At 50.7% G+C, this 15,414-nt stretch overlaps 1 protein-coding gene across 3 annotated transcripts in view; it reads right to left on the bottom strand.

Moving 5' to 3' along the window:
• Positions 1 to 9,100: 9,100 nt before the first annotated feature.
• Grid2ip (Grid2 interacting protein) overlaps positions 9,101 to 15,414 on the bottom strand; it is a 35,350-nt gene continuing 29,036 nt past the window's right edge. The window contains exons 13-21 of one of the 3 annotated variants that reach the window (XM_021163289.2): positions 14,705 to 14,792; positions 14,001 to 14,078; positions 13,301 to 13,497; positions 12,838 to 12,993; positions 12,619 to 12,705; positions 12,036 to 12,165; positions 11,823 to 11,941; positions 9,794 to 9,958; positions 9,101 to 9,602 (exon numbers count right to left, since the gene is read on the bottom strand). In XM_021163289.2, the coding sequence (XP_021018948.1) occupies positions 9,531 to 9,602; positions 9,794 to 9,958; positions 11,823 to 11,941; positions 12,036 to 12,165; positions 12,619 to 12,705; positions 12,838 to 12,993; positions 13,301 to 13,497; positions 14,001 to 14,078; positions 14,705 to 14,792 (1,092 nt within the window). In that variant the 3' untranslated portion in view covers positions 9,101 to 9,530. The remainder of the gene's footprint in view (positions 9,603 to 9,793; positions 9,959 to 11,822; positions 11,942 to 12,035; positions 12,166 to 12,618; positions 12,706 to 12,837; positions 12,994 to 13,300; positions 13,498 to 14,000; positions 14,079 to 14,704; positions 14,793 to 15,414) is intronic. The other 2 variants (XM_021163290.1, XM_021163288.2) reach the window with 2 other exon arrangements.

Below are 15,414 nucleotides of genomic sequence, written 5' to 3'. Positions count from 1 at the left end.
AAAAAAAAAAAAAATTGAGACAGATTGTTATGTCACCCAGGCTGGCATCAAACTTAGTATGGCTTGACTGTTGGGATCCTAGGCATGCTCCCCCACATGGGGCTTATGTGGTCTGGGCATGGAGGCCAGGGCTTTGGGAATCCTGATTAATATTCTGCCAGTGGAGCTGCATTGCTGGCCCCTGGTTGTTTCCTTGAGCAACTTGGTAGCCCTTGCTTTCCTGCTACTTTGGTTTGGTTGCCTAGGCAATTACTGAGCGCCTGCTGTACTGAGAGGCCGGAAACAGCTGCGACAAGCAGGAAGAAAACCGATGACGAGGTCCGCACTGGGTAGACACCTGGTAGCCCAACCTTGGGCATGTGCAGGTTTACCAAAGGAGGGTGAACAGCTGCCCGGTGTAAAGGTCGAGGTAGATAAGGAGAACAGGTTCTCGTGGCTTCCTATGTGAGAAACTGGTAGACCTGGGGAACTGGTGGCAGAGAAGCCAGCCTGTGCCTTGGCCCGGTGAGTGGAGGACACAGGTAACAGGTGGAGACATCACCTCAGGAAAGTCTGGCTCTGAGGGAGGGGAGAGGGCATCAAGCCACTAGGATCTAAAACTGTTCTTAGAGACAACAGAGCGCCGTGGCAGAACAAGCCAGGAGATGATGGTCTACAGTCAGGGATGGACCACGAGCCCTGGAGCCTGGGAAGGCAGGCACATGGTACAAGTGAAGAGTTGGCTTGCAGGCAGCAAAGTGGTTCAGCAGGTAAAGGTGCTTGGCCACCAAGCCTGAGTTCAATCCCAAAGACCTACACATGAAGAGGGGAGGAAACTGACTCTTGCAGGTTGTCTTTCACACACACACACACACACACACACACACACAATGTGTTGACCTGAGTTCAAGTTTCTGGACCCTCAAGGAGAGAGCCTATTCCCATGTGTTGCCCTCTGACAGCCATACATGTGATACCTGGGTGCTCCCGCACACACACACAAATAAATAAATGTAAATGACCTTTAAAACATGGAGGGGGAGTCGGGGAGATGGATCAGGTGCATAAAATTTTGTAGAAGAGTATATGTATGTGTGTGTATGCATGTGTGTATTGCTGTATGTGTGTATATGTATGTGTGTGATGTGCTGTGTGTGTGTGCGTGTGTGTATATATGTGTGTGTGTGTAGTGTGCTGTGTGTATGTGCACACACGCACATGCGTGTGCGTAGGGACCCTGCCTGATAGAACCTGGTCTTTATGAAGTATTGGCTCATCTAGAGACTTTGGAGGCTTGCTTGAGACTAGGATTCTTCATCATCTCCTTGGTAGCCACCCTCCCCTCAGCCAGGCAAGGCCTGTCCCTTTGGGAGGTGAGCTATGCCTGCTGGTAAAGAGTGGCCCTTGCTAACTGTTGGCACCCCTCACATGGTAAGGAGTGGCCCTTGCTAACTGTTGGCATCCCCTCACAAGAGAGGATGAAGGGAGGGCCATAAACCCTCACCAGTGTCCCGCCACTCCTCCCAGGTGATCCTGTTCAGTTTTTCATAATGGCACAGTGGCCTTGGGAGGGCCTTTCAGGAGGGGCTAGAATGCAGGCTGGGAAGGAAGGCATCTCATGGAAGGCATCATTCATGCTGGGGGAAGATTTTCCAGTGTGGCTGCTTTGGGGCCCCCCATACTGCTGCCAGTGGCCCCTCAGCTGTGCACGGTAGGTAAGCTCAGTGAGCCCGCCGGTTCCCCAGGGGAGCTCGGGTGCAGGCACATTGTGGTTTTCATTGGCGCCTTAGAAGAGAGCGGGTCCCACGGGGAAGACTCTCCCAATTCTTGTTAATAAAGGCACTGCGATGGGCTTGTGTTCCCCTCAAATGCAGATGTTGAGACCCCCAACCTCCAGCACTACTCACTGGGTTGTCAGTGTATTTAGAGACATGGCTCTTAACGATGCCATGAAAGGCAGAGCAGAAGCGTTTCTCAAGTTAGCAACTTGCACAAGAAAAGTTGAGCTGAGCAAACCAGAGGGAACCGGCCAGTAAGGAGACTTCCTCTGTGCTTTCTGCATCAGTTCCGGCCTTCCCTGTGTTCCTGGCCTGACCTCCTTCAGTGACAGACAGTGATCGAGATGTGTACGCCTGATAACCCCTTTTCTTCGCAAGTGCCTTTTGATCCCGATCTTTATCATAGTGAGAGAAAGTAAGCTGGGGGCTGGAGAGATGGCTCAGCCGATAAGAGCACTGGCTGCTCTTCCAGAGGTACTGAGTTCAATTCCCAGCACCCACATGGTGGCTCACAACCATCTGTAATGGGATCTGCTGCCCTCTTCTGGTGTGTCTTAAGACAGATAGAGTGTACTCATATACATAAAATATATACATTTTTTAAAAAGGAAGTAAGCTGGGGCAGCTTCTGTCAATGAATATATAATAAATTAATATAATAATTATTATATCATTAGTATTAATAGGTTAAATAAATATGAAAATAAATGCATAAGCTAATATCTTGAAGATAAAGAAATTTCCATTTGAGAGGACAGGCTTTGGATTCCCACAGATACATGTTTTGGATCCAGAAAGTTCCATCAATTTCCGTGAGTTTCAGACTTTTATTTGTAAAAAGGAGATCACAAAATCCACCCCAGAGGGTTGTGAAAAGGAAGCAAAATGAAATCTGTAAACACATGAGGCGCGCTACTTAGTAAATGTCACCTGGTGTCACTATGGGGAAAAGCCGAACGGGGCTAAACGATGTCACTGTTATTGGTGAGGAGTAGGTTAATTCCTGGAGCTCACGTGGCTGCGGCCACCCTTCATCATTTGGGGGAAGAATGGGGAGGGGACACATACTGTCTCACACACAGCATCTCACACTGGTTCTGGGGCAGAACCTTCAGAAGACATGGGGAATGAAAACTCAGAGATACTGACGCACGAGGTGTCTCTGCCCAACATTGTATGTGGCACCTGTCAAAAGTATTGGCAGATACATTTATGCAGAGAGCATGTTAGAAACCCCGAGCGTCTGTCCAGAGCCAGCCTAGGTCAAGGCATTGGCATTTTTATAGTAGAAGGGGAATGTGGTGCCTTTGAATCTGTTAAACCCAGATGTGTTCTTCAGGCCTGGTTGTATCCAGGGACAAAGAGATACACATAGCAAGTTTCTCTTATCTTTTGGCAGGACACTGAGACACTCCCCGCAGGTTCTCCCTGCTTTGTTCATACACCGCAGCCAGAAAAAAAAGGAAACTTCTCACAGCAAACTGTCTAGACTTGAGTCATGAGCGGTCTGTCTCTGAGCCACCCAGCCAGATGTGAGACTTCTGTGCCCACTCAGTTCTATGGCCTGGGAGTAGGGGAGGGATAATAAGAATACAGGGGGCTTTTTCAAACAGAAGAGTGAGCAGTTGCTAGGCAGGCACAGCTCACTGCTGTCTGCTGCAAGAGAGACAACTCACCGGTGAACAGATAAGAGAGACATGCCACCCGGAAGTCACCCGGTGACATTCTGATGCCACCCGGAAGTCACCCGGTGACATTCTGGACCAATGCTGGATCCAGGCAGGATGAGGACCATATAGAATTTTGTCATTGTTTCTAAAAACATCTTTCAGTAATTCATTAGCGTATTTGTTTGTGTGTGTGCACGCACGGGTGTGTATGTGTGCATGTGTGCACTGGTGTGCTGTGGTGTTTGTGTAAAGGTCAGAGGGCAAGTTTCAGGACTCAGTTCTCTTCCTTCTACCACGCGTACCACATGGGGCCCAGGGATCACACTCAGATCCTCAGGCTTAGCAGCAAGTGCCTTTACCCACTGAGTCACATCACCAGCTTTGTTGTGTTGAGATAGGGTCTCATATGTAGCCTAGGCTAGCCTCAAACTCATTATGTAGCCAAGAATGACTTTAACACTGCTGCCTGCACCACATCCTTAAGCTCGAGTTCCATGCAGTGTGGGTGTTGCAGCTCTGCCTGCCTGGCTGGGCTACTCGGTTTCACAATATAAAGCAAAATAAGCAAGATGATCAAAGAGATCAAAGCCTGCATCAACCTCCAGAAACTCATGTGTAATGATTGACTGACTGACTGACTGATTGATTGATTGATTGATTGAAATAAGATGTCGTGTAGCTCAGTCTGACCCCAGTGACCTTGACCTGATCCTCCTGCCTCCACCTCCTCCGTGCTGGGATTACAGGCGTGCACCACCACACCCCATCTATGCAGTGCAAGGAATTGAACCCAGGGCTTCAAGCATGCTAGGCAAGCACTCTACCCACTGAGCTATACCCCCAGCCCTGACTTTCTGTGCTCTCTTGCTTATTTGTTTCCTTGGGCTCTCACCTCACTTGTGAAAATGATTCCAGCATTTGACCACAGGATGAGCCACCATCTGAGGCTGTCACTGCTTTCCCTATCAAAACTCCGAGTGTGGGGAAGAACCCTGTAAAATCCACCAAGCCACTTACCTGCTCACATCGACTGCAGAGTTAAAGTCTTTCATCCCAACTGCTGGGGGGGGGGGGGGGCTGAGGCAGGAGGATCCCAGGCTCTAGGCCTGTATGGGCTAGAATGAATGAATTCAAGGCCAGCCTGGGTAACTGAGCAGGACTCTGTCTCCAACTTTAAAAGAGACTAGGGATACAGGTCAGTGTGGAGCACTTGTCTAGAATCCACCAACAAGGGGCTGGGGCTTGGCCTAGCAACAGAGTGCTTGCCAAGAACCCACAGTGCCAGTTCCGCTCCCAGAACACCCATGGTGAAAGAGGGAACTGATCTCCTCAAGCTTCCCTTGGCCCTCCATGTGCCCCCAGAGCAGATGCTACCAAAGAAAGAAAGAAAGAAAAGCATCTTTTTCCCAAATAGAATCCCCTAGCAAGGGGCTGGAAGGCAGGGCATCATAGCTCAGCAGCAGAGCACCTGCCTAACATGTCCAACTCCTTGGGCTCAATCCTCAGAAATGTCGGGGAAAACAAGGTTAACAGTTCAGTTTGTTACACAGCACTGCTATAGCAAATTGCTAACAGATACAGGGCATGTTAAGGAATCCTTGCGAGTGCTTGGCATGTCATACTGCCATCTAGTGCTTGACTTTGGGCAAGGGGCACGTGCCTCTAACGTCAGATGAATGCTGGCCGGGGAGATCTTGCCTGGTGGAGACTGTATTCTGTGGATCTCACAGAGATTTTATTTTATTTAAAAAAAATTTTTTTTTTTTTTAGTTCTTGTGAGTGGACATTAGGGCCCCATCATTCTAGTTAAGCACTTTGCTTTCCGTCTCTAGCTTCTCTCTCCTCCTGTTTAGCTTTTAGTTTAAAGATAGAGTCTCAGTAAGTTACTTAGGTAGGCCTTGAAATTTCTGTCCCCCTGCCTCTGCCTTCGGAATAAACTGTGACTTCCTTTCTTTCTCCTCCTCCTCCTTTTGAGACACAGTTTCTCTGTGTAACCCTGACTGTCCTGGACCAGGCTGGCTTCACACACAGAGCTCCCCCTGCCTCTGCCTCCTGAGTGCTGACATTAAAGGCCTGAACCACCATTCCTGGCATAAACTGTAATTTCTAATCCCAGCTCCAGAGGTTTTTTTGTTTTGTTTGTTTGTTTTTCATTTTGTTTGTTTGGTTGGTTGGTTGGTTTTTCGAGACAGGGTTTCTCTGTATAGCTATGGCTGTCCTGGAACTCACTCTGTAGACCAGGCTGGCCTCGAACTCAGAAATCCATCTGCCTCTGCCTCCCGAGTGCTGGGATTAAAGGCGTGTGACACCATGTCCGGCTTGCAAAGATTTTTAAAAATGCATTATACTTTACTTACTTGTGCATATATGCCTGTGCATACATGTGGAGATGTCAGAGGACAGTTTGTTCTTTCTTTCTGCCCCATGTGCATACTGGAGATGGAACTCAAATGGTCAAGTTTACTGGCAAACACCTTTACCCACTGAGCCAGCTCTCCAGGCCTGCAACATAGGTCAAATCTTTTTAAATTCAGGTTTATTTATTTAATCTTATGTGTATGAATGTTTTACCTGCATGAATGTATGTGCATGCTTGGTGCCTGTGGAGGTCAGAAAATGGCATCAAAAGACTGCCCGTACTTCCCCCACCCCAAACAAACAAAATAAAAAACTAACCTGCAGTTAGCGAGTTGCAGTTGGTGGTGAGATTGAAAACCCAGTTCTACCCAAAAACAAGTGCTCTAAGCCGAACCATTTCCCCTGCCCCCCCCCAATAGGGATTGTTTCTTTTTAAAAAATTATTTTACGCCAGGCAGTGGTGGCGCATGTTTTTAATCCCAGCACTCGGGAGGCAGAGGCAGGTGGATTTCTGAGTTCGAGGCCAGCCTGGTCTACAGAGTGAGTTCCAGGACAGCCAAGGATACACAGAGAAACCCTGTCTCGAAAAAACAAAACAAAACAAACAAACAAACAAAAATTTTACATGTGTCTGGTTGTTTTACCTATATGTCTATGCATCACATGTGTGCAGTGTCTGTGGAGGCCAGAAGAGGGCGCCAGATTGTCTGAAACTGGAGATAACAAACAGTTGTGAGCCTCCATATGAGTGCTGGGAATTGAACTGTGGGCCTCTGGAGGAGTAGCCAGTGTTCTGAATCACCGAGCCCCTCTTTAACGCCCCCTAACAGGAGTTGTATGACACTCTTTTCCTGGGACACACGTACCAGGTACTGTGTACAAGTTGGGCTGCTGCGGAGTAGCAGGAGCTGACTAGGCACGTTCCTTCTTGACACGTACATCTTGGTTTGAATGCTTTTCTGGGATGGATGGACATAAGGAAGGTACTAAGGGAAGAGCACCTGCTCAAAGACCAGGACTGTGGAAGACTCTGAAAAACCACATGTGGGCTGGGGATGTGCTCAGTGGGTAGAGCGCTTGCCTAGAATGTATGAAGCCCTGGGTCCCATCCCCAGCGCTGTGTAAATTGGTTGTGGTGGTGCATGCCTGTAATCCCAGCACAGAGGAGGTGGAGGCAGGAGGATCAGTTCAAGGTCATCTACACAGAGTCTGAGAGTGTCCTGGTTTACGTAAGACTCAATCTAAAAGAGAGAAAAAGAAAAGAGAAGGAACTGGGGGTTCCCAGCCCTGTCCATCAACAGCAATGGCTATTTAATTTTTGTGGGAGGAAAAAAAGCTGAGGGTACTGAGAGATGGCTCAGTGGTTAGGAGCACTTAGCTTACACCCACCTGCCACGCCCATTCCAGGGTATGTGATTCGCTCTTCTGGCCTCCAAAGACACCAAACTCATGTGGACAAACCCACCCATGGACGGACACATATAACTAATTTTTTTTTAAATCCAAGTTTCAAAAAGAAAAAGAAAATCGAAGAAACAAAATGAAAGCCCATTCATACTATCCCTGGGAAAAAGTCAAATGAAGAGCTGAAATTGGTAGTTTGTGCTGCAAGAGGCTGAGGCAGGAGGACTGCCACTAGTTTGAGGCTAGCATGAGCTACAGAGACTATAAAATAATGATATAAATTAGAATGAAAGTCAAAATGGTCTTTGTGATGTATGGCTATGATCCCAGGGATTGGGGGGTAAAGGCAAGAGGATTCCGAGTTCAAGGCCAGCCTAAGCTGTGGGAGACACTGCCTCACGATGAGAATAAGGGCTGAAGGTGTAGCATAGTGGTTGAGCACTCACAGGCAACCAGGGCTGGGGGTTTGAAGACCAGCAATATAGAATAGATTTAATTTAAACATTTTAAAACAGCCAGCAAGATGGCTGACTCCTCAGGGAAAGGCACCTGGTATCCAAGACCAAACATTGTCCTCTGATTCCCACACCACAGCACACACTTTTGCATACATGCGAGAGAGAGAGAGAGAGAGAGAGAGAGAGAGAGAGAGAGAGAGAGAGAGAGATATAAATCACCAGAGAGAGAGAGAGAGAGAGAGAGAGAGAGAGAGAGAGAGAGAGAGAGAGAGAGAGAGAGAGAGAGAGAGAACTCGAGAGAGAGAGCCAAAAAGAAATGAAAAGGTGTGTGCATGTGTGTGCATGCCTGTGTGTGTGTGTGTGTGTGTATATATGTCTGTGGGAGGGTGTGCATGTGTGTGCACGTACATGTGTGTGTGTGCATCTATTGCATCTTATTGCAGGAATCTGGAGCTCCGAGCAGTGAGCGCAAGTGCTGGGGATTCTGTTCACCCTCCCAGCCATGCAGGCTCCAGAGAACTCACATCTCTCTCCCAGACTTACACAATGCAGCCTTGGGGACCCCGTACGTTCCAGATCATGTCACCTGCCTGGAACCTGCCCTGTTCACACAACCTGTTCCAGGGAATGTCATCACTATCCAAGAGAGGAGCTCTGCAGCAGGCCACCAAACTCGTGTCACTGCCCCCATCCAGCCCTTTCCACGTCCTTTCCCCAACCTTCAGGATTCACATTTCTGCTCCCAACATCCTGAGCTGGTGTGATTAAAGCCTCAATTGTCGGGGCTGCCATGATGGCTCAGTGGGTGAGGATGCTTGCTGCCAAGCCTGATGACCTGAGAACCCACGTGGTGGAAGGAGAGAGCCAGCTCTGTAAGTTGTCCTCTGGCCTCCACGTGCTCTCTGCACACCCATCTCTATGCCACCTCCACACAAATCAAAAACCCAAGTCTCTCAACTTTGGCTGAGCTGAGAGGTGCAGCTATTGTGGAGGCTAAGGTAGAAGAAGACTTAAAAGTTCAAGGCCTACCTGGGCTACAGAGTAAGTTCGAGGTCACCCTGAACAACTAAGATGTGTCTCAGAAAGCATACAGGAGGCTGGCGGTGTGGCTCGGTGGCAGACTGCTTACCTAGCATGCTTAAGGCCCTTGGTTCATTCTCTTACTACCATAATGCCAGCACTGGGGAGGCCTAGGCAGAAGTATAATGGTGAGCTGGAGGCTAGCCTGGGCTACATAGTGAACTGAAACAAGAAAGGGGAGGGGGGAAGAGGAGGAGGAAGAGGAGCACATGGAGCACGGTGGCCATGCCTATAATCTTAACATTTGGGAGGTAGAGACAGGAAGATCAGAAGTCCGAGGCTACCCTTGACATAGTGAGCTGGAGGACAGCCTGAGTGATATGAGACCCTGTCACTCCAAAATAAAATAAAACCATAAAAGAAAATTAAACCTAGATTCCATTGTGTGATAACATCTCTTCCTCCTCCAGTCCCTCTGGGTATGGAAGTCTGTCCTCTCTCCTGTCCCATGCTTCCACCGAGCCACAGACAACTGCAGCAAGCCAGCATCCACTCTGCAGTCTGCCCTCAGGTGGGACATTCCCTGACACACAGCAGCATTTTATTCACCGTTGTGGGCATCGAGGCGGAAGGGTGGGTGGCCACCGGAAGCCAGGGAGACCTTCTTGGGAGACCAAGGTGTATGGGCAAAAGAGGGCCAAGCAGAACTTGGCAGCTGAGGTAGCCGGAGACACGTGGCTGCAGCGCCACCGCACCCAAGCCAAGGGGCGTGGTCAAGTACCCTGGACCCTGTGTTCCTCCAGGGTGCAGCCTCCAGCATTGGTCTCCGTGCTCAGACTGCAGAAGATGCTTGGTGGCAGCTGTCACCAGGCCAGGGGTGACACCATCCCTGAGCTGCGTGGGCCATCCCCTGCCTGCAGGTCGCTGAGAGCTCTCTGGAGATGGGGAGGGGTGGTCAGTGGGCCCAGCATCGCTGGCACCCTTCCAGCCCCTTCCTTGTACCCGGATGGCTGGTGCCGAGGGTGATGGCTGCATCCCACCAGAGACAGGAGATGTGCCACTCACTGGCATCCTTTCCGAGCCCCACCTCCCTTCAGGAGCCTCTCCAGCCTCCACCCTGGCTCACCTCAAATTTGCTCATGAATTCTGAAAAGATGCCAAAGAAGGCCTCTGAGGTAGTGGCCTTGGAGTCCTCTCCGAAGAAGGCCAGCGCCTTCCCTAGCTCCTCCATGGCCTCTCGCTGCAGACCATCCAACGCTCGCAGGGCTGGCTGCGCTGTTTCCAGAAAGGACTACAAGGCCTTGGTCAAGGAAACAGCCCCCAGTCGGTGCTTTACCCTCGCTGGCTGGACTGTGACCCCAGATAGCCCTCGCTACTCCACTCCTGCTCTGAAGGGATCTTTCGGCAGACCGAGAACTATGCTATAACCCTCACCCACACCAACGCCTCCCCGCCCCCACCCCACCTCCCTACCCCCCAATCCCACATCTCTCTAGCCCCATCCTCGCCCCTGTCACAGTTCCAGGCCGCCAGTCCTTAACTCCATGCATAATTAAAGTCGTCCCTCGCTCTCTCCACAAGGAGATGCTATCCTATCCTCTTTGGATTCTGCTCCGTAGTTTCTTGACCCTTGTTACGTAGCCCAGGCTGGCCTTTAACTCTGGATCCTTTTGCCTCAGCATCCTGCGTGCTGGGATCCAGGTCTGAACCCCAGTTCACTTGGACTGACCTTGGCCGTCTCACCCTTTAGTTTATGTGTTTGTTTGACACAGGATTTCTTGTGACCCAGGCTGGCTTGGAACTAGCTAAAAAGCTGAGCGTGACTTTGAACTCCTGATCTTCCTGCCTCTACCTCTGAGTATGTGTGTGCAACACCACAGCAGGCTTTTTCTCTTTTCCTTCCTTCCTCTTTCCCTCTTTTTGTTTCGTTTCTTTCTTTCTTTTTTTTTTTTTCCTGAGACAGGGCTTCTCTATGTAGCCCTGACTATCCTGGAACTCACTCTGTAGACCAGGCTGGCCTCAAACTCAGAGCTGTGACTGCCTCTGCCTCCGCCTCCGCATCTGCCTCCCAGGCCTGGGATTAAAGTTGTGCACCCACCACTGCTTAGCTCTTTCTTTTTTCTTAATTACCCTCTTCTTATTATTAACTAAAATGGTTCAAATGTCCACTGTTTCTGACCTCCAAGGGTGAGCTTGTCCCCTCTATGGACCAGGATTTAAAACAGTATCTGACACACTGTAAGTAACTCCTGGGGGAAGCTTGGTTGCCCTGATACAAGGTATACAGTTCAGTGAAGAGCAACTATTTAACATGCAGAAGGCTCTAGATTCCAAGGCCTCTCTCACCTTGCTTTCAGCTTACAGGGCCTGACTGGCCAGGCTTCTCCTGTGTCTTGTGACTTAAATCTGGGCTTTACCATTTTTAAGGACAGATACTTGACAACATGTCAGTGACTTTGAGAATTATGGGTGGGCCTGTTGGCAGAGACCTGTCATTCCAGACACTTGGGAGGATGAGGCCAGAGAACTGTCATTTCAAGGCCTTCCTGGGCTACAGAGTGAGTTTTTGAGGCCAGCCTGGTCAACCTAGAGAGGGGAGGAACGTGGTATATACCTCAGTGGCAGAGTTCTTGCCTAGCACGTTCATTGCCCTGAATTCAATTTCCAGCAGATTTTATATATATACACACACACACAAATGTAGCTCAGTGATAAAGCCTGAGCCCTGAATCCCCAGTGAGGGCCTGGGAGTATAGTTCAGTGCCTGCCTAGAGTTACCTAGTGAGAAGCTAGTGTATAGCTCAGTGGTGGAGCTCTTTGCCTAGGATCCCACAGGGGCTGAGGACAAGGCTTGGCTACTACCCTAGAATCCTCCAGTGCTGGGCTGGCAGCATGGCTCAGCAGTAGAGCGCATGCCTATGCCCGTGTGCCTGTGTAGTTCAATCCCCCATATCACACACACAGCAGAGAAGCCCACCCTCAGTCCTCAGCTTTGCATAAGCACCTGGAGTCTAAATACCAGGACGGAAGCTCTCACAACGGCCCCGACATGCTTCTGCCTGGAGGGTCTGCAAGGATCTACACTGACCACTAGAGCCAGAGTCACCTTTACCCAGAGTCCAGGCTTGTGCTGGAACAGGCTGATTAGAGGATACAGCCATGACCACAGCAAACCTGTCCTCACTGGAGGGGGCCATGCTCTGGCAGGCCACCTGAATCTCACTGACGGTGTCATGGAGGTCAGCCAGGTCACCAGTCAGGGCTCTCTGGTTCACTGCATGTAAGGAAAGAAGCAAAGGATTATGGGGGCTGCATCCCCAGCTCGGAGGAGCATGCATCTGCCTCCCTCGCCCAGGTACCCAGCCTACCTTTGGCAGCCAGGGGCACAGTGGGCAGGTCCTGGGCAAAGCCCAGGAGCTCAGGGAAGTGCTGGCTTAGCGATTTGGCAAGGATGTGCAGAAAGGTGGACTTCCCGTCCACTGTCTTGGTGGAGTTTAGCTGCAAGGGATGCCCAAACCATAAGTTTTCCAAAGACGCCCACCAGATTCCTGGTCACATGACACCAGGTTTTACTGTACTCCCAGAATTCTCAGCCTGTGATACTCTTTCCAGATTCTCTCCCATTCTACTTTTCTAGATTCTGGAACTGGGTCAGAGAAGCAACCTTGTATACTTCTACCCTTTGGTAAGTCACATCTGGGCCAGTTCCTCCCCAACCCAGGGGAAGAACTTTGTGACATGTTTTCTTCTCCTGTTAGAACATTTTTTGGTTGTGTGTGTGAGCCATGGTCTTATTTAGCCCGTGTTAGACTAGAACTCCTGATCCTCTTGCCTCGACCTTCTAAGTGACGAGATTACAGGTGTATGCCGCCACACTTGGCTCAGCTGCCACACGTGACTCTGCCTCCAAGTCTGGCAGCTAGAGTAGATGGGTGCCTGCCTGGCCCTCACCTCTGTCAGGAAGTTGATCTTGAAGCCAGTGGTCTTGTTGGTCTTGGGCTGTCCATCGTTGAGATAGTTACCCATGGCCAACACAAACTATGGGGAGAAAAGTAGGATGGTCCTATCCAGATACTCACTCCGTCCCCTCCCCGTGTGTAGGTTTTGGGCTGGGAGCCCCAGGAGACAAAAAGATCAGATTAAACAAACAGGGATGGGGAAAGGCTTGACCTCCAGGATCTTGGCGAGTTTCCGGCTGTTTTTGAGCTCCAGAGATGCCTGACGCAGACACTCGAGGCTGCCTCTTATCTCCTCTGTCTTCTCCTGCAAGGTAGCCTGGAAGTGTAGACTGCGCAGGCGGGTCTTGTATTCGGGAACCGACAGCATCTGAAGGAAAGTCATGCATCCCCAGCCGGATTCATCCATCCCCAGCCAGGACCTTCTGCCCAGCCTGGGGAGTGAGTCCTCTGACAGATGAGCAAGGTACCCCTTAGGAAAAATTAACCTGACCCTGGGAACAATCTCATCGCGTCTGCCTTGACCTAAAGTGAGAACTCAAAGGAGTTAAACTAGGACTAAGAAGCCAGGGGCAGTCTTCAAGGGACCTGGGACAGAAGCCAACTTCTGACTGCAGAGGGAGCCCATGCTAAGGAGCCCTAGTCGTGGTGTGGGGGCTGGAGGCTGGTCTTAGCACCTGCAGGACGAACTGGTCCGGCTCACTGAGTCGACCCGGAGCCTCGCGGAAAGCCTGATATCGCTGTTCCTCGTCGGCGTCAGGAGCGAAGAGCAGCAGCTGCGCCAGATGAGCAGGCTCCAGGCGCCGGGGTTCCATGCTCATGAGCACTTGCCGCAGCTCGCCAGGGGTCAGCTTCAGGTGCGCTAGGAGAATGGCTGCGGGTGGGGCACTAGGGTGAGACGGGGCGGGGCCCTGGAGGGGCGGGGCCGAATTAGGGGCGAGGCCTCAGGGAAGAGTAGGTACTTGATTCGGCGAGGGTACTGGGAAGAACATAGCGAGGAGGGGCCTGAGAGAAGTACCTGGCGGAGAAGGGCTTTGCATAAGAGTAGCCAGGGAATAGGGGTCTTGGAGATTGACAGAAGAGGGGCGGGATCCCCCCCAAACAGATACCTGAGAATTGTGGGCGGGGCGAGAAACTAAGGAGGGACAAAGTCCACAATATGATTGGAGGTAAGGCCAGGACCAGGACCAAGAAACGCATTATGGTGCCAATAGAAGGTGCCTAGGAGTACACCTGAGTACAGATTGGGGATCCTGCTGCCCTGGCCTTCTTTTAGCAGGGTGGCCGGTCCCAGTCCCCATATCTTAATTTTGATCTCCCCTTTGCCAGTCTCAGCTTTTTTTTGGCCCTGAAGGCGGGGCCCCTAAGGCTTCTCACAGGTATTGTAGGCCTTCTTGTGGGACAAGATTTCCACCACTTCCTTCTTCCTGAAGGGCTCCGGGCCGGGCACTGGCTCTGGAAGAGAAAACAGTACTGTTTAATGGGGAATGCGGGGAATGCTAGGGCTGCTGTGGCAGGGCCAAAGGAGAGGTGTGGCCACAACCAGTGGTCAAGGAACTTTTCCGGGGATGCATCAACTCAACTACATCAGCTCCAGGCATCCAAATTCCCCCCTCATTCTTAAGCCTTTCGGTTGTGGACCCGCAGGTCCAGCCTAAGGCATTTAGTACATGGCTTGTCTGACCCCACACTACTGTCTCCTCGCAGGCCCTCTTCCCTGCACTCCTCAGGCTGAAAAATGTAAACCACCCACTTCCTGAGTTTGTGCTGCATACAGGAAGGAACTACTGACTTCTTGGAGTCACACTCGATCACTACAAGGAGATACCTAGAAAGGATGAGGCGGAGAGGGAGACTGAAAAGGATGCTCATGCTACCATAGCTTTGTGACTTGGTGCAAACTACCTAGCCTTTCTGGGCTTCCTCATTAAGAAGTGGAAGTGATTCTGGAATCTAGTTTACAGGACCATCAATGGATTCATGCATGTATGCAGCAAGGGCTTGAAAGTTTGGAGACACAGTGTCTATGCTCTGGGAACCGGAAGCTATGAGGCAGCAGGCAGCATGGCCGGGCCACTCACTCGGAGGTTTCTGGGTGCCGAAGTGGAGCTCCAGGTCGAGGTATTTCACCATGTCACTCAGCTTGTCATAGTCAGAGTCCTCCCCAAGCTGCAAGCGATCGATCGTGAGATGGTCAGAGCAGGAGAACCCAGGCAACCAGCCTGCCTCTGAGATTCATCCTGAGGACCTCCAAAGAGATAGGGCCCAGGAGGTCCAAGAGGAAGACAGGAGCAAGAGGAGGGTGCAGACAGGAAGCACTAGATAGAAGCTGGATGTGATGCACCTCTTTAATCCCAGAACTCAGGAGGCAGAGGTCCCTGTGAGGTCCAGGCCAGCCTGGTCCACACAGTAAGACCTTGTCTCAAAAAATAAAAAATAGAAAGAGAGGAAGGAAGGAATTCTGTAAATCAGGGCTAGAGCGATGGCTCAGCAATGCTTGCTGCTCTTGTAGAGGACCTGAGTGCCATTCCCAAAACCCTCATCCGACCGTTCACAACTGCTGGTAACTCCAGCTCCAGGGTATCTGACGCCTCTTCTGGCCTCTCTCTCTCTCTCTCTCTCTCTCTCACACACACACACACACACACACACACACACACACACACACACAATTAAACAAAAAAAAGACATGCTGCGCCGGGCGTGGTGGCGCACGCCTTTAATCCCAGCACTCGGGAGGCAGAGGCAGGCGGATTTCTGAGTTCGAGGCTAGCCTGGTCTACAAAGTGAG

This window comes from Mus caroli, chromosome 5, assembly GCF_900094665.2.
Source record: "Mus caroli chromosome 5, CAROLI_EIJ_v1.1, whole genome shotgun sequence".
NCBI classification, from domain to species: Eukaryota; Metazoa; Chordata; class Mammalia; order Rodentia; family Muridae; genus Mus; species Mus caroli.
Note: the sequence above shows the minus strand (reverse complement) of the source record. Positions and strands in the feature narration are given on the sequence as shown.